Source organism: Delphinapterus leucas, unplaced genomic scaffold, assembly GCF_059928025.1.
Source record: "Delphinapterus leucas isolate spDelLeu-1000000601 "Yukka" unplaced genomic scaffold, BTC_Dleu_Yukka2 spDelLeu_asBTCV2_sq25, whole genome shotgun sequence".
NCBI classification, from domain to species: Eukaryota; Metazoa; Chordata; class Mammalia; order Artiodactyla; family Monodontidae; genus Delphinapterus; species Delphinapterus leucas.
The window spans coordinates 18,330,480-18,352,777 of NW_028322234.1; the positions used below are offsets into that span (position 1 = coordinate 18,330,480).

Consider the following 22,298-nt stretch of genomic DNA (forward strand, 5'->3'; position numbering starts at 1 on the left):
AGAAGGCCCTGAAAGGCCGCTGGAGGAAGGGCCACCGGGACAGGTTGGCTTTAGGCGTGGGCACGCTGGGCTGCTCTCTGAGCATTAGAGGGCGGTGCTCACGTCTGAGGGCTCTGGCGGGTAGAAACCAGCCCAAGCCGGGAAGCACCACCACGTGGCGCGATCTCGGCTCGGGGCACTCTCCCGGGATGGGGGATATGGGTGCCCCAGACCTCTCGGGGGGGGGGGCCCTAGGGGCCAGGTGCGTGCGGGGATCGCGCGGGGGAAGGGGGGAGGAGTCTGGAGGCCAGCCCCGGCGCTAGGGGCCTCGGGGGAGGGACACCGGCCCAGAGGCGAGGACTGGGGCGGGGCGCCTTCGCGCCCCCAGGGCCCGGGCCGCCTCGGGCACCTACCTGCGGCCGCGCCCGCACGTGCCACAGCGCCCGGCCCGCCCCAAAGCCCGTGGCGGGGGGGGGGGGGGGGAAATGGCCGCGCCACGTGACCGCCCCGCCCGTCCCGCGCGTGCGCCCTGCCCGGCGCCCCATTGTTGGCGGCAGCCGCGTCACGGGGGCGGGGCCGGGGCGGGGCGGCCGGCGGCCGGAGGGAGGCGGTGGGAGGGCGGAGGGAAGGAGCGTCCGCGCCGCCGCCGCCGCCGCCGCCGAGGAGCCGCCACCGCCGCCGCCTAGAAGCAAGCCGAGCCGCGCCGCGCCGCCGCCGCCCGCGCCCGAGCAGCCCCGCCGCCGCCCCGCCCCGCCGCTGGATGCCGGCGGCCGGCGGCCGAGCTCCCAGAGGCGGAGGGCGGCGGCGCGGGCGGCGGCGGCGGGGGCGGCCGGCGGCCGAGAGGCGGGAGCGCGGGCCCGAGCGCTAGCGCCGCCATGCCCAGCTCCACCGGACAGCCCGACGGCGGCGGGGGCAAGCGCAGCGGCGGACCCGGGGCGGCGGCCGGGGGGGACCCCAGCCCGGGCCCCCCGCCGCCGCCGCCGCCGCCGCCGCCCCCGCCCGAGGGCGCCGAGGAGGCCGCGCCTGCGCCCCGGCCGCCGCCCGAGCCCGACGACGCGGCCGCCGCGCTGCGCTTGGCCCTGGACCAGCTCTCAGGGCTCGGTCTGGGGGGCGCGGGCGACCAGGACGAGGAGGGGGCGGCCGCGGGCGGCGGGGACGGAGGGGTGGCGGCGGCGCGAGGCGCAGACTGCGGGGCCGCGGCGGAGCCCGCGCCCCCCGACGGGCCCGAGGCGGGCGCGCCCGGGGTGGCCGTGGCCCCCGGCCCGCTGCCGCTGCTGGAGCCCGACGTGAGCCCCCCGCCGCCGCCTCGGCCATCGCCGCCCGACGTGTTCGCGGGCTTCGCGCCCCACCCCGCGGCCCTGGGTCCCCCGACGCTGCTGGCCGAGCAGATGAGCGTGATCGGCAGCCGCAAGAAGAGCGTGAACATGACCGAGTGCGTGCCCGTGCCCAGCTCCGAGCACGTCGCCGAGATCGTGGGTCGCCAGGGTGAGTGGCCGCCGTCGGGGGCGCCTCCCCGGGGGTCCCCTCGCGGCTCGCCCCAGGAGGGGCCACCCAGCCCAGCCCGCGGCTGGACACCAGACCCCGGCCACGCCCCGCGTGGGCTCGGGCCTCGGTGGCCGCCTGTGTGCCTTTGTCCTGCCGCTGGCCGCGGGAGAAAGTTGGGCGCAGCCCGCGCTCCTCCCCTCGGCGCTCCGGCCCCGCTGCCGCCTTTGTCTGGGCGCCTGCAGCCGGGAAAGGCCCCTGCGTGCAGCTCACTGCCCGGACCCTGGGCCGCTAGCGGTGGCATCCCGAGGATAAAGGGGTCGGGCTGGGCAGTGCCCGCTCCACACCCAAAACTGGCACGGGGCGGGTTCGCTCGGGTTTGGGGGGTCGCTGGGGCTGGGGGCGCGGGCGCTCCGGCAGTGTCGAGATAAGTTTGGCGGCACAGAGAGGGTGCATCGAGACTTGCCGGCCTGGGCACCCTGCTGGGGAAGGGGAGCAGGACAGGATGAGAGAGGATCCCTACCGGGCTCTCCGCCCCCAGTCAGGGATTTGGGGGATGCACAAGGACCTCCCCTGTAAAAGCCACTTTTGGGGTCCTGCCCCACAGCCCTCCCCTGGCCAGGTGGCCAGCAACAGACCCAGGGTGTGCGGGTCCCGGAGCGGCATTGTCGGAGTGTCCCTGTGGCTGCCCCATTGTTCTCTTTGTTAGAGAGCCAGGCTGAGATTTGCAGGGTGACATCAGGCCGGCGGCCGCTCATTGGCCCTGGAGCTGCGGGGCGGGCGGGCTGGAGGGTGGTGGGCAGTGCCCGGCCCAGCACACACCCACCCACCCTGTTAGCTGCCTGCCCACCAGCCTCAACTTTCTTGCCTTCCTGCCCGCACCTCCGGGCTCCCTGCTGCTCAGCCAGGTTCTAGAACTTGGGGTGGGGCCTGGGCGGGGCTTGAGGTGGGGCTAGGGGTCCCTGCCTCTGGACCCTCGGTAACAGGAGCTAGAGAAGGGTGTTGAGGGGCTTGAGTCTCAAGGTGACCTGTCGCCCTAAGTGCTACGAGCAGAGGACCGCAGGGATGCCCTGGACACCGCTCTCTACTAGTTCTGGGTGGGTGGGGCCAGGGGGTAGCAAGCCTTCTGGCTTCGGGCGCAGGTACGTTCAGTCATTCATTTGTCCTCCCCATGTGTGGACACAAGGAGGACCAGGCGTGGTGCTGGGACCGGGGACCCGCTGTTAGGAATGGGAGCCGGGGGGAGGGGGACCCGTAAACCGTTCTCTGGGCCCTGCGGCTACCGGCAGGCACCACGAGACCACGACCGGACGTTTCCCCTCTGCCACCCAGTTGCCTCCTTCCTATTCAGGACATCACCTCCTGCCACCCCTGTCCCCAGTAACCTCACTGGGACCTGTAACAAGACAGCTGCTTCCCAGCTGAGTGTCCAGGAGCCTGTGGAGACTGAGGCTGGGGGCTGTCACCCGAGGTCATGAGACTGATCCACCTGGTGGTGGAGCCTGAGGACAAGTCCCATGTGAATGCACGTGTCAGCCCCCCGGGGGTGCGGGCCGCAAGCAGGGGGCACCGATCCCTGGCCTACATGCTGAGCAGTCTGGTGGCTGGGTCGCCAGGCTCCACACTGACCACTGGTACCGCGTGTCCCTCTGGTACCCGCTGGTACCCAGGGTATCAGCCTGGGTTCCTGCGGATGGCAGACAGCAAGGCAGGCTCTGGGGGTCCCTGGGCCCCGACAGCTCTCCCTGCAGACTAGGGTGGCCCTGTGACTCTGAGCACAAGAGCCCCTCTCTGTGACAGGGGGGAGAGCAGCTCCCTTGTCGTGAGGATTCTCAAGCCAGATGCTGGTTCTTATCCCAGCACCGGGCCGGCACACTGTAGCCACCCCATGAGTGGGGTGCAGGGCACCAGGGAGGGGAATACGAATGCCAGGACAGGTTGGCAACTGCAGCAGCCCTTGTGTCTCCCCACTCTAGAAGCATCTGTGGCTCCCAGCTTCTGCCACCAGTTCTCAAGCACAGCCTGGAGGACTCTGTGCTCTTCCTCCGGTTACCCACCCCGCTGTCCACCCTGTGGGTCCCTGGACATGGAACCTGTCCCCTGCTGTCCCTAGGACAGGCGGCACGGCCTACCCTGAACTTATTCTTTTCTGTCTGACCCCAGGCCCACAGCCACCCCCTTCTCTGGAGTGCAGGGCCAGGGGGTTCACCTGCCCGACCTCCTGTGCTGACGAGAGCCACAGACCCGGGCTCGCCCTTTCCTGGACACCCCCTTGCTGCTCTGTGAGCCTTGGTTTTCTCAGCCCTGAAATGGGTCCATGCACCTTCTGAGCACAGGCAGGAGATTATAGCCCCTGCGTTGCTCTCTCCTCCCGGAGGCCGAGGGGCCCAGAAGGTGCCCTGGACCCACTGAGAGGCAGCCTCAACCTGCCCTGAGGTGTCCCCCAGAGAGGATCCTGCAGCCTCGGGTCACAGACGGGGAGGGAGAGGCTGCAGGAGCGGAGGTGCCGCCAGAGCTGGTCGGCAGGGCCCAGATATGAACCCTAGTCTCCTGGCTCTTCCTGCCCTGCAGGGAGCAGGGGTGAGTCAGGAGAGAACCTTCCACCTTCCAAAGCTCCAGGGTTGGGGGTGGTGGGGAGGTGGCCCCCTTCCACAAACAGGAAAAGTGGAAACTCAGAAGGGCCGGTGGAGAGCCTGTCACCCCAGCTGGTCATCAAATGTCAGGGGGCTGGCGCCCAGTTCCTTCTGAGACCCTCCCCTGCGCCCCCCGCCTTGCTGCCTTTGCCCCAGTTGGCAGAATGGCCGTGGGTGGGGTGGCCGGGGTTGGGTCTTCAGAGCCAGGCCTGGGTCTGCAGCACACTCGGCTCACGGTCGGGAGCGAGTGACCTGCCAGCCAGCCAGGGTCCCTTCCATCATCCCTCGCTCGCTGTTCTCTCCCTTGTGCGGGGCCCCACCCCTGTGGGACACTGCAGGCCTGTCGGGGGCCCCTGCCTTGACGTTCTTACCTACCCACTGGGGGGCGTAGGAAGAACGGGGCCCCCGGGTGGCAGGTCACACCCTTCCGTGCCTGCACGGGGCTTTCCCTGGCCCTGTTTCACAGGTGAGCCAGCTTTGCCCCCAGACATCGTACTGTGACTCAGCCTCGCCCTGGGGACAGCACCCTGCTGTGTTGGGAGTGGCAGTATATCGGGCTGACTTGTCCCAGCCCTGGCCTGCTGGAACTCTGTCCCTGCTGTCCCCTTAGCCAGCGGTGCTCCCCCGGCACGCAGCCTCCTTCCCAGGGCGGCCCCTCAGCTCCCCGCACACGGCCTTGAGGTTCCCTTGATAAGTGTGGCCTGTGGTCACCACGTGGGCTCCTTTGGAGCAGAGCCCGTGTGGCCTGGTTCCCTGAATGCCCAGTGCAGGGGTGCCTGGACCCCAGTACAGGGTCACGAGCAATGGGAAGCAGGGCTGCCTGCATCTAGGCCCCCCGTGGGGACCCTTGGCCCTGCCACTCTTGAGGAGGGTTCGGCTGCCACAGGGTGGGGCCTGCTGGGACCTGGGGCAGTCAGCCACCTTCCCCGGTTATCTGAGTTGGAATCCTGGGGCAGGGCCCGGGAAGCTGCATTTCTGCTGCACCCACCAGTTGGCGGTAGCCCCCAGGGTCACTCCTGGAAACCCAATTTCCTGGCTTGTGCAGTTCCACTCCCCCCCCCCCCAAGCTCTGCCACCTCTCAGGGTCTTAGCGTGGGTGGGGTTTGGGGGATAGTGGATGTCACAGCTGAAGTCTGGATGGTTAATTGGGCTCTACTTGGCCACTGAGGCCTCCATCCAAGGCTGCTCTCTGGGTCAGGGCAGGATGGGGGGCGGGAAGCTGCAGGGTCCTTCCCCAGCCCTGACCTGCCCAGGGGTCCCTTCCCCACCGAGGCTCCCCCATGAGGACAGGCACCGGTCTGGGGCCACTCTCCAGTCTGTGGCCGGTCGGGTCCTGCCCCAAACCTGTGAGGCTGGGTGTGTTTGTGCCCTCCTTTGGCAGGTGAGGAAACTGAGGCATGGGATGGTCCCTTGAGTGCCCAGGGCAATCCCAGTCCGCCGGCCCTTACAACACAGTCCCCCAGCCTCGGGGAGTCCAGAAAGTCAGACTTAGGGTGTGAGGAGAAACTCTGAGAAGTGTGTGCTGGGGCCTGGCCCAGCATAGTCAGGGCGGGTTTCCTGGAAGAGAGGGTGCCGGGCTGTGATGTGATGCAGAGAAGGGAGAGGACGGTGGGGTGCAGCAGTGAGGATGACGTGACAAATGGGAAAGGTCAGGCGCAGGGGAACTGCAGGAGGGGCCTCCCCAGCCAAGTGGGGAGGAGATCATCCAGGCAGGAGTGGAGGCAGCCCAGGTCAGCAGCCACCGACGAGGAGGACGCCGGGTGCAGTGGGGATGGCTGGGGGCCAGGACGCGAGGCCGGGAGATGGGAGGAAAGCAGTGTCTCCCTGGGAGATTTCAGACCCCCCACTCAGCTGGCTCCCTTTTATTCAGCCATGGATGGGGGGCTCCTGCCCTCTTTGCCTCCTCACCTCTTTGTGCTGGGGGTGAGGCTGCCCCCCGCCCAGGCCCCGTGTCTCTGACTTCCTTGGCTGCAGGCAGACAGCTCGTCCCGCTAACTTTGTATTTTCCCTCGCTGAGAAGTTAGCCACGCTGTTATTCCCCTCAATGCCGCCCTCTGTTTGCACTGCAACAATATCCCTGTGTCCCTCTGGCGTCCCCAGAACTTGGGGGTGGGGGGTCCTCCCAGACTCCTGGGTCCGGACTCAAGATGTGTCAGAAGGCCCCTGGGTGGGGGGGTGGGTGTCAGGGCCCCGGGCCGGCCACGCCTGGTGTTTAAATGTCTCAGGGGCAGCTTCCAGTCGACCTCAGGAGGGCTGCCTAGGTGGTGGGAGAGGCACCCAGTCAAAGAACCTGCTCGACTGACCCTCTCCCCAACGGCCACCCTGGCCCCCTTCCGCAGGGTCAGCCCCCTAGCCCAGCCCAGCCCAGGCAGCAAAGATGAAGCCACAAGGCCGTGTCCCCGAGCTTCCCCTCAGAGGCTGGGACCACTGAGGGCCTTTGGAGGCGTCCTGATATGGGGCCCAGGATCTGCTCTTGGGGGAGGGTCACATGGTCAGGAAGAAGTCGAAGGCCATTTCCACAATCCGAGCCTCAGTTTCCCCTCCTGTCAGGGAGTTGGTGTTGGAGGGTCTGCATTAGTGTCCTACATCTGGTAAAATGAACTGGATGGCTTGAAACTATAGAAATGAACCCTCACAGTTCTGCAAGGTGGAAATCAGGGTGTGGGCAGGACCATGCTCCCTCCAGGGGAGAATCTTCCAGCCTCTCCCCAGGCTTCTGGTGGTACTGACAGGCCTTGGCGTTCCTGGGCTTGTGTCTGTCTCACTCCAATCCTGGGCTCCGTCTTCACATGGCCATCTTCTCTTGTGTCTTTACATGTCCCTCCTCTATAGTGACACTGGTCATTGGATTCAGGGCCGCCCTAATCCAGCATGCCCTCACCCTAACTAATTACATTTGCAAAGACGTTATTTCCAAATAAGGTCACATTCTGACATTCCAGGTGGACATGGATTTGGGGGGACGCCTTTCAACCTAAAACAGGGTCCCTCCTTGCCTTTGGGACAATCCCCCTGTTACAGAGCCAGGGGTTGCAGGACCAGAGTGGACACTGACGCCCAAGGTTGGAGGGAGGGACGCCGAGTGCCTGAGATCACAGCCCGAAGGTGGGGCCTCCTAACCCAGCGCACTGGCTGGCCCCTGCAGCTGCTGCCCAGGAGGGGCTGTCCTGGGGAGGGGTCCCTGCCCTCACTGTGTCTCCCCCTCCCCCACCACAGGGTGCAAGATCAAGGCACTGCGCGCCAAGACGAACACGTACATCAAGACGCCGGTGCGTGGGGAGGAGCCGGTCTTTATCGTGACCGGCCGCAAAGAGGACGTGGAGATGGCCAAGCGTGAGATCCTGTCGGCCGCCGAGCACTTCTCCGTGATCCGCGCCACGCGCAGCAAGGCAGGCGGGCTGCCCGGTACCGCGCAGGGCCCGCCCAACCTGCCGGGACAGACCACCATCCAGGTGCGCGTGCCCTACCGCGTGGTGGGGCTGGTGGTGGGCCCCAAGGGCGCCACCATCAAGCGCATCCAGCAACGGACGCACACGTACATCGTGACGCCCGGGCGCGACAAGGAGCCGGTGTTTGCTGTGACGGGCATGCCCGAGAACGTGGACCGGGCGCGCGAGGAGATCGAGGCCCACATCACGCTGCGCACGGGAGCCTTCACTGACACCGGGCCCGACAGCGACTTCCACTCCAACGGCACCGACGTCTGCCTGGACCTGCTCGGGGCAGCCGCGGGCCTCTGGGCCAAGGCCCCCAACCCGGGCCGCCGGCCCCCCGCGCCCACGGCCAGCCTCCGGGGGGACGCTGCTCTGGGCACCCCGGGGGGCCCCGAGGCCTTCTATGCGGGCGGCCGAGGGGGGCCGACCATGCCGGTGCCGGACGCGGACCCCACCAGCCCCTATGGCGCCTCGGGCAACGGAGGCTTCACCTTCGGTGGGGACGGTCCGGGGGCCCCCGCGGGGCCACCCGCCCCCGAGGACTGCGACTTCGGCTTCGACTTCCTGGCGCTGGACCTGACCGTGCCCACCGCGGCCACCATCTGGGCGCCCTTTGAGCGGGCCCCGCCCCTGCCCGCCTTCAGCGGCTGCGCCGCCGTCAACGGGGCCCCCGCGCCGCCCGCCCCGGGCGCCCGGCGCAGCAGCGGGGCTGGCACACCACGACACTCGCCCACGCTGCCCGAGCCCGGCGGCCTGAGCCTGGAGCTCCCGCTGGCCCGCCGCGCTGCGCCCGACCCGGTGGGCGCCCTGCCCTGGCGGCCCCCGCAGGGCTCCCTGGCATCCTTCTCGAGCAGCGCCAGCTTCTCCACGGCCACCTCGCTGCCCGGCAGCTCCTCGGCCTCCTCGTGCTCCGCGCTGGACTCGAGCGCCTCGGAGAGTGGCCGCAAGCCCCAGGCGGCCCCGGCCCCCAACGCCCCCGCCTCCACGGCCCTGGCGCGGGAGTGCGTTGTGTGTGCAGAGGGTGAGGTGATGGCCGCGCTGGTGCCCTGCGGCCACAACCTCTTCTGCATGGACTGCGCCGTCCGCATCTGCGGCAAGAGCGACCCCGAGTGCCCAGCCTGCCGCACACCTGCCACCCAGGCCATTCATATCTTTTCCTAGCCGGTCACCTCGCCGCGCCTGCGGCCCTCAGGGCCCGTCCACGGACGCGGGGTGGGTGCCCAGGGCCGGGTGGGGAGGAAGGGGAGGGGGTGGGCGGGGTGAGCGGTGGGCTGGCCAGTGTTTACAGACGAGCTTTAACTCCAGTCCCAAGCGTGGAGACAGCGACCCGGCGGCCCAGCGACACCTCAGTTCTTAACAAATGACAGTATTGAGTCGACAGGTTAAAATAAACCAGAGAGAAAAGGCCTGCTTGCACTTTTTATTTAAGACACCCCCCCCCCTCCCCAGGGTGATCTTTTTAAGGAAAAAAAAACAACACGATTTTTACAACTCTCCCAGTTGTCCTTTTGTACGTAGCTGATACCGATTTGACAGTGTTTGTTTTCCCACGGCCTCAACCTCTGCAGAAACTTCCAGAAGGACGGCTCCCTTTTTGGGGCCAACTGGTTACCCTTTAGTATGTAAGCCGCGCGCAGGCTGGAGGGGGGCGGGGGGAGGGGGCGTCCAGAACTTTTTTTTTTTTTTTAATTATTAATCCTTTTTCTGCTGTGGTTTCTGTTGACCGTTTTTTAATTTTTTTGTTTTTTTAAACTTTTACTTTTTACCTCTTGTGTATATGTAGGGAATTTATAGGGAAATATGTACTTTATGGAATAAATTTTAAGAAAACTAAAATATATTTTATTTTAAATAAAGTAACGGACCTTTAATCTTACACAGCTAAATTACTGATTATATATTTGCTGAGCTGACCTAAGGGTTCAGAAAATTGTATCAAGAGTTTTATTTTTTGACTTCAAAGCCTTCTTAATAAAGTCTTTTTACTACATGTGAGCCCTTGGCCTGGTGTGGGGTTGGTGGGCATGGGGGAGGGGTGGGGGGGAGGGCTCAGATCCAGCTCCTCCCCCCCCCAGTCTTCCAGATACAAGAGTTTGAGTTCAGGATACCCCAATTCCAGGCTTTTCCACAAGCCAGGTGCTGTCGGCATCGGGGCTACACCGAAAGGTGGTCCAGCCAGGTCCCCTTTTCCTGAGGCTCAGGACCTGACATCCCAGGGGACAGCCAGCCATGGGAATGGCTATGACCCATGTGGAGGGGATGGTGCCAGGGGGTCACTTCCTAGGGCATCGGCCCGCCTCCGTGGTGTGTGTGGGACCCCCATCTCCAGTAGGACGGGGTCCACCTGACATTGTACAGACAGGGAAACTGAGGTATGCAAACCTTCGTCCCAGGATGACTCCTAACACCTACCAGTCCCCAAAGAACATCTGAGCGATGAGCCACAGGTGGTGTCCCCCTGTCACCTAGTTGGGAGCAGAGGACCATGGCCCGTGGGGCTGCTGGACACATCTCTTCGGGACTGGGATTGGCCTGGAGTCGAGGACTGGGGGACCATGGGTTGCACCGTGGTCAGCTGGCGGTTGCCACGAAAGTTCCAAAGGTGGGGAAGGAAGCGCTGCAGTGTGTGGAGGACGGGGTGTGGTGACAGGGAGGGGCCCAGGACCGCTCCAGGGACAAACCCAGGGGCTAGGTGACCACAGGCTGCTGGCTTGAGGAATGGGCAATGAGGGGTCTGGGGGACACAGCCCGCTAGGAAAGCTAGGAAGGCATAGCAGAGTAGCCTGGAGGGCTTCCAGGAGGAGGCCAGGGGCTTGGGATGACAGGAGCGTCTGATGGGGCAACAGGGATGGAGAGGAAGTAGCCAGAGATGGACAGGGCACCCCACGAGCGAGTGACGGCCACACCAGATCCTCCAACTGAGAGTAGTAGCCCCAGGCTGCAGGGCCACAGGTGGGTCTCGGGAAGGGCCACATACACGCAGGGTTCCAGCCCAGCCCTGCTGGAATTTCCCCATCTGTAAAATGGGCATACACCTGGGACTTCCCTGGCGGGCCAGTGGTTGAGACTCCATGCTTCCACTGCAGAGGGACCGGTTTGATCCCTGGTCGGGGAACTAAGATCCCACATGCCGCACAGTGTGGCTCAAAAGCAACAGAAAAATGGGGATACACCTAGGTACAAGCAACCAGCTCTGATGAGGCTCAGGGGGTGGAGTGCATTGATTCGTGGCCCCCAAAAGATACACCCCTGGAACCTGTGGATGGGAGCTTACAAAAGGGTATTTGCAGGGACTTCCCTGGAGGCGCAGTGGTTAAGAATCCGCCTGCCAATGTAGGGGACACGGGTTCGAGCCCTGGTCTGGGAAGATCCCACGTGCCACGGAGCAATTAAGCCCGCGCGCCACAGCTACTGAAGCCCATGTGCCTAGAGCCCGTGCTCTGCAACAAGAGAAGCCACCGCAATGAGAAGCCCGCGCACCGCAACGAAGAGCAGCTCCCACTCGCCGCAGCTAGAGAAAACCCGCGCACAGCAACTAAGACCCAACGCAGCCAAAATAAATAAATAAAATTTTTAAAAAGGGTCTTTGCAGATGTAATTAAGAATCTTGAGATGAGATCATCCTGAATTAGGTTGGCCCTAAATCTAATGTCCTTATAAGAGACGGAGGAGGAGAGACAGACACAGAGGGTGAAGCTGTGTGAAGACGGAGGCAGAGGCTAGGGTGATGCAGCCTCAAGCCCAGGGATGCCTGGGGCCATCACAAGCTGGAAGAGGTCGGAAGAATCCGCCCCCCACCCCCCGCCCTCCCCGCCTGCCCTGCAGCCTTCAGAGGAATCGTGACCCTGCCACACCTTGGTCTCCGACTTCTGGTCTCCAGAACGTGGAGAACAAATACCTATTACTTTGTGATAATTTGTTACAGAGCTTCAGGAAACCAGTATGGGTGGGTGGGAGGGCGATGCTTAACCCGGGGCCGGCCCACACCTCGGTGGCGGAGTAGTGGTGGCGCCAGTGGCCCCAGCTGACCTGGAGCGAAGTCAGGCCATAGAGGATTACGGAGGCAGCAGGGACTTGAGGCATGGAGACCACCCCCCTGCAGTTTGGCCCCAAGAGCAAGAGGAAGAGCTGTGGCTGACCCCCACCCCGGCCAAGGGGTCTATAGTGGTGGGCGTGCATCCTCGGGAGGGAGGTGGGACCTGGAGCCTGAGCGAGGGTCCCGACAGGGGTGGGCAGAAGGGGTGTTGGCCTGGTGTCTGTAAGGAATTGAGGGGTCTCTGGGGAGCTGCAGGGAGTGGGCTTGTCAGTTTGCTGCTGAAATAAGAGGAGAGAAGGGCCCCAAAGGGCCCAGGTGCCCGGGAGCTTGGTAGGGGATCGTGGAGATTGGGTGGCTGAAGGACCCACCAGGGGAGGGTGAGGCCCAGGGCCGAAGCCCAAATCCAGACCAGCCAAAGCCAGCCCCCTGGAGAGGTTTCTGAAGACGCAATGGTTAACCGGGTGGTCCCCCAACCATGGGCAGGGCTGTCACCTATGCTGGTCTGAGGAAGTGCTGTCCCAGGACTTTCCAGAAACACCTGAAGAGACTGCTTACTGCTGGGTACAGGGTTGTGAATATTGTAAGTGTGAGGCCAGAGACACTGCAGCCCTTGGGGAGAGAGATGACCAGGCCAGGGTGAATTCCCTACCTTGCCGTGAGAGGCCCTGGATGCAGCCCTGCCTGAAGGTCATGTGTCCCAACCTCTCAGTTATAGGCACCAATAAGCTCTTCTTCTTTGTTTCAGCCACTGTGAGTTGGAATAACTGAAACTCACAAAAACCCAGAGGGACCACATTCTCAGTCAGGGAGCTGGAAAGCATTTCCGGGGCGTGGGGAGGGGAAGTCCTGAGTGCAAGCTCTCGTTCCCCTTGGCAATTGGCTCTCTTGGCTCACAGGTCCAGCACATCAGGGTGACCCTGGTCCAGTGTCTTGTCCCGGCATGACATGGGTCGCCATCTTCCCAGCCTCCAACACTTGTGTCCTCACTGCCCAGCAGTTGAGCGAATGTTCCATATTTTAGACTTTTGGTCGTGGCAGAACCCCACTCTAGTAAGAATTTCTGTGTTGGTGAAAATCTGGCCTGTCTCTGCCACAAGGAGCAGTGGGCTCAGATCACGGTGCCCCCTTGGCAAAGCTCCTCAAATTCCCCCAAAGAGAGGCTGACGGCAGGCTGCAGAGTCAAGTTTACTTTAATGAAAAAAGAACAATTCCAAACACAAGTCTGGGTTAAACAGTCATGCCACGAGGCAAGGACTCCCACCTCCTATACCCCCTGCATGCTCCCCCAGCTGTCCCCAAGGACGTCCCCTCTGGGGGAGCAAAAGGGACAGAAATGGAGCTTGGGTCCTGGGCATCAACATGCAGAGGTCCACCTTGACCCTCAGGGAAGCTAGATGCTCTGAAGCATGTGGATCGCATGCTGAAGGTGCTGGCGGGCAGCCAGAGCACAGCCGTGGCTCCGCAGGACGCCCAGCGGGTAGGAGGTGCCAGGCTGGCCCTGCTCCCAGACCGTGAGCCGCAGCTCTTCACACCCACCACTCAGCACGAGTTGAGCCTGGTCTCCGCAGCAGCTGACCTACCAAGGTGGGAGGAGCTGGGTTCGAGGGGAGAAGGGGCCCTGGCCCTCGGAGGACAAGTGGATAGGAGACTGAGGTCCCCCTGATCTGAGTCTCAGTGGCTGCCCCACCCATAGGAACTCAGGGTCAGGAGCCCAGGGCTCTACCACACAGACAGGGAAACTGAGGCTCAGATGAGACTCCTCCGCCCAGAGCCGCCCAGTGAGACCTCCTACTCTTAAGCCTGTGCCCTGGGGAACAGCAGCTCCTCATGGGTACCAGCTTCCACAGCTGCTGGGCAGGGCCATTTGAAGACAATCCTCTAAGACCTGGCCCAGGCCAGGGTACTCTGGTCTGAACAGAGAGGGGATTTTTACTATAAAATAAAATCATACTAATTTTTAAAAATAATAAGTATTGTATACTAGTGCGTTTGAAATCTGTTTTAGGAGTGGCTATGATGTCCCAGGGATTGCCAGGACTGCGCAGGAAAACCTAAAAATGATTCTGCAACAAAATGACATTTCGACAGCTGCTACAGGTAACCACACAGGACGATGACCCTGAGGGACATTTTGCTGTCATTCAGACACATTTTATTTCCGATTTTCCTGGGGCTCCCCCCAGAAGCGTGCAATGTAACAGCCCTGTTTGCGGGGGGGACCCTCACTCACCTGCACCGTCCCATTACTGAACAGCAGGAGTGCGGCCCGCTCGGACACCAGGAAGCGTAGCAGGCAGAGGCTGGGGGCTGCCGGCCAGGCGGCTGTGGACAGGCCCCCCTCCTGTGGACAGACCCAGCCACGGGGCCTCAGGGCCGAGGGCTCCCACCGCCTGGCACACCCCCCAGCCGCACCCAGCCCTCACCTCTCGCAGCCGCCGCTGCATGTATCGGGCAAAGAGCCGAAGGACAGCCAGCTTGGCACCCAGCAGGGTGGGCACATCCCTCAGGGCGAACGTCTCCAGCCTTCCCCGGTCGGGCATATAGATGACTTGGCTGATGGGGGTGGGGGGTTGCATAGGGCGGTGCCAGCTGTCAGGACCTCCATCCTGGACACCTCACACCCAAGGACACCTTCTCACGCAGCCGTGTCTCTTGGACCATGATGTGAAACCAGCTCTGCACGGACCAGCCCTCTCTGTTCATCCAGCCCCCTCTGTTCATCCAGCCCCGGCCCCTCCCCTGAACTCCAGACCCTTGGAGCCACAGACTCAGCCTGTCCACGCTGAGATCCTGACGGGCCGCCACAACTACTGAGCATGCACTCTAGAGCCCGCGAGCCACAACTACTGAGCCTGTGCGCCACAGCTACTGAAGCCCACCTGCCTAGAGCCTGTGCTCCGCAACAAGAGAAGCCACCACCATGAAAAGCCCGTGCATCGCAACAAAGAGTAGCCCCTGCTCGCCGCAACTAGAGAAAGCCCGCGCAGCAACGAAGACCCAACGCAGCCAAAAATAAATTAATTAATTTAATTAATTTTTTTAAAAAAAGTGTGAGTCTGACCCCTCCTTCCCGCCCCAACCCCAACAGTGGCCTGTGAGGCTCTGTGACTTCATGTCCTTCCCCTCTCCCTGCCATTCCTCAAAACCCACCATGCTCAGTCCCATCTCGGGGGCTTTGCACATGCTGTTCCCTAGGCCTCAGATGCTGTTCCTGACGGACTCTTTCTCATCATTTCTGTCTCGCCTGAGCGTCACTTCTTCAGAAAGCCCCTCCTTCCACAACCACTCTGTTGAGAGTCGTCTCCACTTCCCCAATCTGTCACCTCACCTGCTTCGTTTCCTTCAGAAAACTGCCACCTGAAATCAACTTAGTAATTCATTTGTTTAGCAGTGTTCTCCCCGACCAGGCAGTAAGCGCCTGTAGGTGTGCACAGTAGATGTGTAATAAATCTGTGAGGAGTGAATGAAGAAAGGCAGGGAGGAGGGCCTGGCCTCCCAGGGGGATAGGAACTCCACAACTTACCCCTCTGCGGGACGCAGGGCCATGTGGGTGCCATCCCGAAGCAGGACACCACTGCCCCCGTCTGACAATTGGTAGCCGAAGCCGTACTTGCTGGAATAATCCACCCACTTGGGGGCCCAGAGGATGGGCCGCTGCTCTCCTGGGGGGTCCTGCGTGGCTGGCACAGGATGAAATGAAGTGAGCAGGGGTCCTGGAAGGGGCGGGCGGAAGGACGGCAGAGGCACAGGAGATGGAGAGTAAAGTCCAAGGAATAGAACACCAACTCTTGGGACTTCCCTGGCGGTCGAGTGGGTAAGACTCCGTGCTTCCGCTGCAGGGGGCACGGGCTCGATCCGTGGATGAGGAACTAAGATCTCACATGCGGCCAAAAAAAAAAAAACAACCAACTCTTGCCTTGAGAGGGGAGGACTGGGGGACCCTGGGATCACAGCTGCCTCTGGAAATGAGTAAATCTGAAATGCTTGTAAGGTCCAAAATACCGTAGGGCTTTGCTTTATTTCATTAAACATTTTTTGTATTAAAAAATAAAAATTGCTCAAGGCCATGTGGGATCCTAGATTGGATTGCAGAAGAGAAAAAGGGCAATCATGGAAACCCTGGGAAACTCCAGTGGCCCAGGAAGCTGGGCCACAGGAGAAGCTGGAAGTCTGTAATACAATCGCCAGCTATCTGTGCTGCTCCTACCTGGGGCGCCAGAGTCCAGGCAAAGCTGCAGGCTCCTGATGGCTGCCTCTACCTCCTGCCTCGGGCTCCCCTGGGGCCCTGGGGAGACAGATCTCTGTGGGGGACAGACAGGCCAGGGCCCCTCCAACCAGCCCCGCCCCAAACTCCCATATCCGGGAAAGTCCTATTTTCACCCCAGAAGGATTCCAGACATCATTGTCATTTTACAGGTGGGAAAATTGAGGCCGGGAGAGGGGACGTGGTCCTGGCAAGGCAGGATCTTTGCCCCCCACTTCTCGACCCTCAGCCCTGCCCACAGCTCCCACCTACGATGGAGAGTCTGCTCACCCGCCGGGTCACTCCCGAGGGTCCCCTGGCTGAGCAGGTGGACAGGGCTTTCAGGGCACGGAGCCCCTCCCTCTGACAGGGAGGCCTGGGGAGGGAGCAGCAGGGGTTGGGGGCTCTGGCCTCCCCCCTTGAAGACCCCCTGGCTTCTCCGTCTGCCCAGCCTCCCTGTGAGGATGCCCTCCACATTCCCCACCATGCCCCCCTCCCCGCGCCCTCACCTCACTACCGCACTCCATGGAGTCAGGGTCAGGGCCGTCTTCTCCTGGACCTGAAGCCTCCTTAGGAGTGAAGGGGCCTGCAGGAGGCACAAGGATTGGGGGGCGGGCAGAGCCTGACCCCATGCAGGGCGAGACCTCTGCCACCGACATCCGCCTCTGCCGTGGCGGTGACATTTCAGAGCAGGTAGGGAGGAGGACAGGCGTGTGAGATGCGGGGCACAGGTAGGAGCAGGTGAGGGGGCGGGGCGGTACTCACAAGGCCTCCGGCACTGGGGCAGCAGCAGCCGGCCCACCCTCCGGAAGAGCCTGCCCAGAGGCTGGGGGATGGAGAAGATGGGCAGGCTGTGGCAGGAGTGGGGCGGCAGCCGGTCCGGGGTGAAGCCCTTCGGAGTGGAGAGCTGGGCGTTAGCACTCCACTCCTGAGTACCTGGGCTAGCTGGGGGTCCTGACCCACACCTGGGTCTGCTGAGACGCCCCAGAGAAGGGCAGCCCCGACCCGCTGACACCCCACACCTGCGTGAAAAAGTCATCCTGCAGCAGGTGGTCCAGGCTGGGCCGCTCGGCCGGGTTGGGTGCCAGCAGGCGGGCGATGAGGCGGCGTGCATTGGGGGACAGATGTGCAGGCTCAGGGTAGCGGCCGTCTCGGATGTTCTGGTACATCTCCGACAAGGGTGCCGCCACGAAGGGAGGGGTGCCAGTCAGCACCATGTACCTGGGCCGGGTCGGGGCAGGAACCTGGGTGCCTGCTTGCATCTGTCCTGGGCATCCAGGGTTGCCTCACACCTACCTGTGCACACCTGGCCACACCTTCCCACACTTCCTGACTCCGTACCCACGTCACATCCACTTTCTCATAGCTGCCCTACATCTGCTCCCACCTGGCCATTCCTGTCTGCTCAGGAGACACCAGCATCTGTCTGTACACCTGCCTGCTCCTGGGTTATACCTGGACACACCTGCATATACCTTTCCAGGTTTAGTTTATGCATGCTCACACCTCATACCTGTACATATGCCCTCATCTGCCTGTGTATCTGCCACCTCCACACACCTGTCCACACCTCTGTGCACGCTCAAAACTATCACCCCACCATATGCCCTATTCATACCTGCACGCTCAGATGATGGCAGGTGTGTGCTCCCACCTGCCCCCCGAGCTGCACACACTGGTCCTGTGTTTGCTCATACCTGCCTGTGCCCCCACTCAACGTCCCTTGTACATGCCTACACCTGTCCTTACCTGCCGGTGCCCGCTCCCACCTGCCCACACCTGGCCCCAGCTGGGCAGTCCTGCCCCCCTTCCCCAGGCCCGGGGCTTCGGGGGCCACTCACATGACGCAGCCCAGAGCCCAGATGTCCGACTGGCAGGAGTGCCCGTTTCTGGACACGACCTCCGGGGCCAGGAAGTTTGGGGTCCCACAGAGCACTCTGGGGGGCATAACGGGGGCTCAGGAAGGCTGGGGCCAGAGCCGGCCCACTCTCACCCACCCAGAGAGCCCGCTCAGAGCCTCCCAGTCACCTGTGGCAGCGGCCTCCTGGGCCCACCCTGGTGGCCAGCCCCAGGTCTCCGATCTTCACCTCCATGTTCTTGTTCAGGAAGAAGTTACCTGCCGGGGCGGGGGGCGGAGGGGATGGGAGGGGGAGGAGCACGGCGTGAGGGTGGAATCCCCGCCCTCGCCCCGCCCCCGCCCCGCCCCTGCGGCCCCTTCCGCGCCCTCACTGAGCTTCAGGTCCCGGTGGACGATGCGCCTCTGGTGCAGGTAGCGCAGGCCGCTGACCAGGCCCCGCAGGTAGTAACGCACCTCAGGCTCTGTCAGCGTCTGCCGCGCCTCCAGCACGTGGGCCAGTGACTGCAGGGGACCGGCAGGTGCAGCACCGGCGCCGAGGAGACACAGGTGAGCCCAGGTTAGGCGGTACAGTGAGTTCCAGGGACCCAAGAAGGCAAAGGTAAATTCACCTCTCAGGTGGATGTGGCTGATTGTGGGACAGGCAGAGGTGAGCTCTGAGCCCCAGGAGGAACGTACGAGTTCAGATGGGCCGAGGGGGCCACAGTGAGCTTTTCGGCAAGAGATGAACCCAAGGTGGGTACATTCTGGGCAAAGGAGAGCTCAGGTGTATTTAATTGGGCTCAGGCAGTTCAAGGGGTCTATGAAGGTGCAACTAAGTCCAAGTGGGTTCAGGAACAGGCATTCCTGCCTGTCGGACATCTGGGCTCTGGGCTGCACCATGTGAGTGGCCCCAAGGGCCCCGGACCTGGGGAATGGGGGCAGGACTGCCCAGGTGAGGCCAGGTGTGGGCAGGTGGGGCCTGGCTGAGTGCAGGAGGGGCACAGGTGGGCATAGGTGTGCCGAGGTGAGTCGAGAGAGCCTCTGGGTGGGCAGGTGGGCACTAGAGCATTAAGGGTGAGCACAGGTGGGCCTAGTGTGGTCACAGGTAGAAACAGGTAAGGAGAGACAGACATGGGAGGGGGCCACAGATGAGCACAGCGGACTGGGGGGGGCATGGCTCCCTCTAGGCCCCGCCCCCTGGGCACCTGGCGGCTGCAGTATTCCAACACCATGTACACGTGGTCACGGTCAGCAAAGTGTCCGTGGAAGGCCACGATGTTGCGATGTCGCAGGCGGCTGTGCAGGGCGATCTCGCGCTCCACCTGCAGGCGGGGTCCCACGTGTACACACCCGGCAGGTGCCCACCCCCGAGGTACCCATGCCCCCACGGGCATGCTCACCACCCCCAGGGCAGGGACGTCTCTGCGGACCCGATTTGGTCACAGGGCCCCTGGGCACTGATGCGCAGAGCGTACCTTGTCGCCGGGGCACAGCCGTCCAGCCCCACCACCGCCACGAGGCACCACTTTGAGCGCAAACACGGAGCTAGTGGACATGTCGGTCAGCTTGTAGCAGCGGCTGAAGGCGCCCTGCGGGGCAGGCGATTCACGAGCTCAGGGCACACAGGTGGGGGACAGATGGCCAGGCCTCTTCACACACAGACACGCACACACACACACCCCTGAGACGCATGGATGCATAGCTCACATCCTCATACCTGGATACCCAAGGCAACACAATACACAGAAGTACACGAAGGCACAGGGACACATACACTCAGACACACAGACACATCCACACCTGGATATATAGAGCCCACGGACCCTAATACAGTCCCCGGACACACGGTACAACGCCCGAACACAGAAAGCAGAGACCTATGACACATTCAGACACATACGCACAGGGACAACACAACAGAGTCTGGGTCCGCACCAAGGCTCCAAGTCGCAGAACACTTGGGCGCACACCCACACCCTAGACACACAACCCACAACACAGCACAACGTGCCCAACACCGGTTCCCGCCACACGATGCACGCAGAACAGCGGGTACATCGCAGACCCGGGCGCCCACCCACGCCAGCCCCAAACTCGCGTGGACACGCGACACACGCAGAGACAAAAGCCGGGGCGCACGCTGGCTCGTTTGCGGTCGCGATCGTGCGAACGCGCCCCGCCCCGCCGGGACCCCTGCCCGGCCCGGCCCCCTCGTCAGCGGACTTGGGGTGCCGGGGTCCCCACCTTGCCGATCAGCTTCCCGCGCCTGTACACGCGCCCCGAGCTCGGGTCGCGCAGGAAGACGGAGACCAGCGGGCGGCAACTGCGCCGCCGCCGCCGCCGCCGCGGTTCGGGCTCCATCCCTCCCGGGAGCCTGGCGGGGCGGGCGCACTGGCGCAGCCTCGGCCGGGACCACCGCGCGCGGCGCTGCTCTGGGGGCCGCGCGCTGCCTGGACGCGTCTTATTGGCCGAGGGGGGAGGGGTGGAGTCCAGACGCTCGGGGCGGCCAGCGCGGGAGGGGGCGGGCGCGTGGGGGCGCTTGGGCGTGCGGGGACGCGGGGCTGGCGGGAGTTCAGGGACCAGAGCGGCGCTGGCACCCTGCACGCCAGCCCAGCGCCAGTCCCGCGCGCGCTCAGCTCGCTTGCTCCTCCAATCCTGCGCCTCCCGCCAAGCTGTGAACTGTCAACACGCCCATTTCTCTGAGCAGGAGACTGAGGTCAGAGGGATTGTCTCATTCTCTCGAGGCTTCGAGGGGAAGGGTGGGTGGGAGGGAGGGCTTGGCAGGGCTCTCCCCAGACTGCGCTTGAGGTCTGTGTCTAGTCGTCCTGAATACGTGTGACTGTGGGTCCTCCTGGCAGGTGGGTCCCCGGGCCCCATATGACAATGCACGAGGCTTGATTATCTTGGCACTAGGGAACCACAGCAGGATTCAGGGAGGTGGGGAGGGGCGTGAAGCCCAAAGGGGCACTGCTGGGGTTGGGAGGCTGGCATATATGATGGACACTCCGTGGAGAGAAGGAGCAGGATTTGGGTACTGATGGACAGACACTGGGGGTTGTGACTCCTGGCTTGGGCAGCCAAAGAGAGGCAGGGGGATGGAGAACAAGTGGGCAGGCTTGGGCCCCCCGGGAACCATGGGAGCATCTCTGAGCTGTTCCCCAGACTCAGTTCCCAGCTCTTTCCTTGTATTGTCTCAAGTCACCCTTTCACCGATTCTGAGATGCAGGAACTGGCCTTGTCCCCATTTTACAGATGAACACACTGAGGCCCAGGGAGGTTAAGTCGCTTACCCAGCCAGGAAGGGACAGTGCCGGACGTGAATCCAGGCAGCTGACTCTGGATGCCTCGGTATTAATCCCTAAAAGTTACATAACACAATGAATGGGGAGGGGTTAGCAGGGCTCCGTGGGGCTGGAATCAGGCCTCGGAATTTTCCAGAGACCAGATTTCAGAGTTCGGCCCAGCCAAGCCACCAGGGATAGGAAACACCTTCTGCGTTGTCACATGTCTGCCTGGCATGTCAAATGGGGGCACCCAGGGCATGGGGGACTCTGCGGGGGCCCCAGTGCATTGGATGGAGCCATCCTCTGGTACCTTTGCGGGGGGCCGGCCTCAGCTCCAGGGCAAGGATTCCATCCAGGCCAGTGCAGGGGGCCAGCTGGCTGCGGCCAGGGGAGCCCGAGTCCTCTGCTAATGAGAACCAGGTGCGGTGTGACAGAAGGAAGGCAGCTGGGGGGCCCGGGGGTCTGAGCTGTCACATCATTGTCGCCCTGGAATCCACATTGGCAGGCAGGAATCCAGGTCCTTCTCAGTGGCACGCCTCTGCTGCCTGCGAATTAAGGTATTTGTTCAGCACTTGTGCCCAAGACAGACCCACCCGGCCCTCAGGAAACGGTGGAGAGGAGATCACCCAGAATTAACCAAAGCCGGGGGTCTGGGCGGGTTCTGGAGGCCAACGTCAGAAAGCCAGACCCCTTCCATGAAGTGGCTTATCCCAGAGGTCGGTGCTCTCCTTAGCCCCACGTTATAGATGAGGAAACTGAGGCTCAGGAAGGGACATGCAAGCCAGAATCACCAGACTGTGGCCGAACCTGGCCTGCAGTGCAGGTTGGTGCGTCTGGAGCCCCTGCCCCCATGATACTGCCCCCTAGGCCTCTCCTCCGGGGGCTACGGGAGCATAGGAAGAGGCCTCACGCTGCAGTAGGCAGCTGAGCCCACTGGACCCCCAGAAGCCTCCTGGGGGATAGAAATCCAAAGCTCCTGGCCCAGTGCCTCACAGCAGGGCTGTCAGCTGACACCCTCTGCAGACACCAGCTCTGCCCCCATCTCCCGGCAGCCCACTGTTTTCATGGCTGAACCTCCTCCACGGGGCTGGGGAGCCATCCCATTGCCAGCCTGCGCCCCCTCGAGCGGGGATGCCCTCCCCCAGCACTCTAGAATGGAAAACTTTATAATAAAAGGAAAACCTTAGATGTTCATAGCAGCTTTATTCACAACAGCCAAAAGGTGGAAATAGTCCGGGTGTCCATTGACTGATGAGGGATAAACAAAACGTGCTCCACCCATACAGTGGAATATTATTCAGCCTTAAAAAGGAAGGAGGTTCTGACACTTGATACAATGTGGATGGACCTTGAGGACATCATGCCCAGTG

General features: G+C 62.8%; 2 protein-coding genes across 2 annotated transcripts; one reads left to right on the forward strand and one right to left on the reverse strand.

The window, feature by feature from the left end:
* The first annotated feature begins 619 nt into the window (after positions 1-619).
* Positions 620-9,531, forward strand: MEX3D (mex-3 RNA binding family member D). The gene is made up of 2 exons (XM_089905769.1): positions 620-1,464; positions 7,311-9,531. Exons 1-2 carry the CDS (start codon positions 855-857, stop codon positions 8,687-8,689), a joined length of 1,989 nt encoding a protein of 662 aa, XP_089761895.1. The 5' UTR covers positions 620-854; the 3' UTR covers positions 8,690-9,531.
* A 3,423-nt stretch (positions 9,532-12,954) lies between these two features.
* On the reverse strand, positions 12,955-20,005 carry PLK5 (polo like kinase 5 (inactive)). The gene is made up of 15 exons (XM_089905770.1): positions 19,889-20,005; positions 19,120-19,233; positions 18,850-18,966; positions 18,037-18,166; positions 17,836-17,923; positions 17,649-17,744; positions 16,830-17,028; positions 16,573-16,699; positions 16,317-16,393; positions 16,099-16,183; positions 15,754-15,849; positions 15,088-15,277; positions 13,988-14,117; positions 13,795-13,905; positions 12,955-13,140 (listed from the first exon to the last, which is right to left on the reverse strand). Exons 1-15 carry the CDS (start codon positions 20,003-20,005, stop codon positions 12,955-12,957), a joined length of 1,863 nt encoding a protein of 620 aa, XP_089761896.1.
* Positions 20,006-22,298: the final 2,293 nt, after the last annotated feature.

Coding starts and splice junctions, on each gene's coding strand:
- MEX3D (XM_089905769.1), top strand. CDS start 855: ATGCCCAGCTCCACCGGACAGCCCGACGGCGGCGGGGGCAAGCGCAGC. Junction 1,465..7,310: donor CGAGATCGTGGGTCGCCAGG/GTGAGTGGCCGC, acceptor CCCCCACCACAG/GGTGCAAGATCAAGGCACTG.
- PLK5 (XM_089905770.1), bottom strand. CDS start 20,005: ATGGAGCCCGAACCGCGGCGGCGGCGGCGGCGGCGCAGTTGCCGCCCG. Junction 17,924..18,036: donor CCACCGGGACCTGAAGCTCA/GTGAGGGCGCGG, acceptor CCGCCCCGGCAG/GTAACTTCTTCCTGAACAAG. Junction 17,745..17,835: donor CCAGGAGGCCGCTGCCACAG/GTGACTGGGAGG, acceptor TATGCCCCCCAG/AGTGCTCTGTGGGACCCCAA.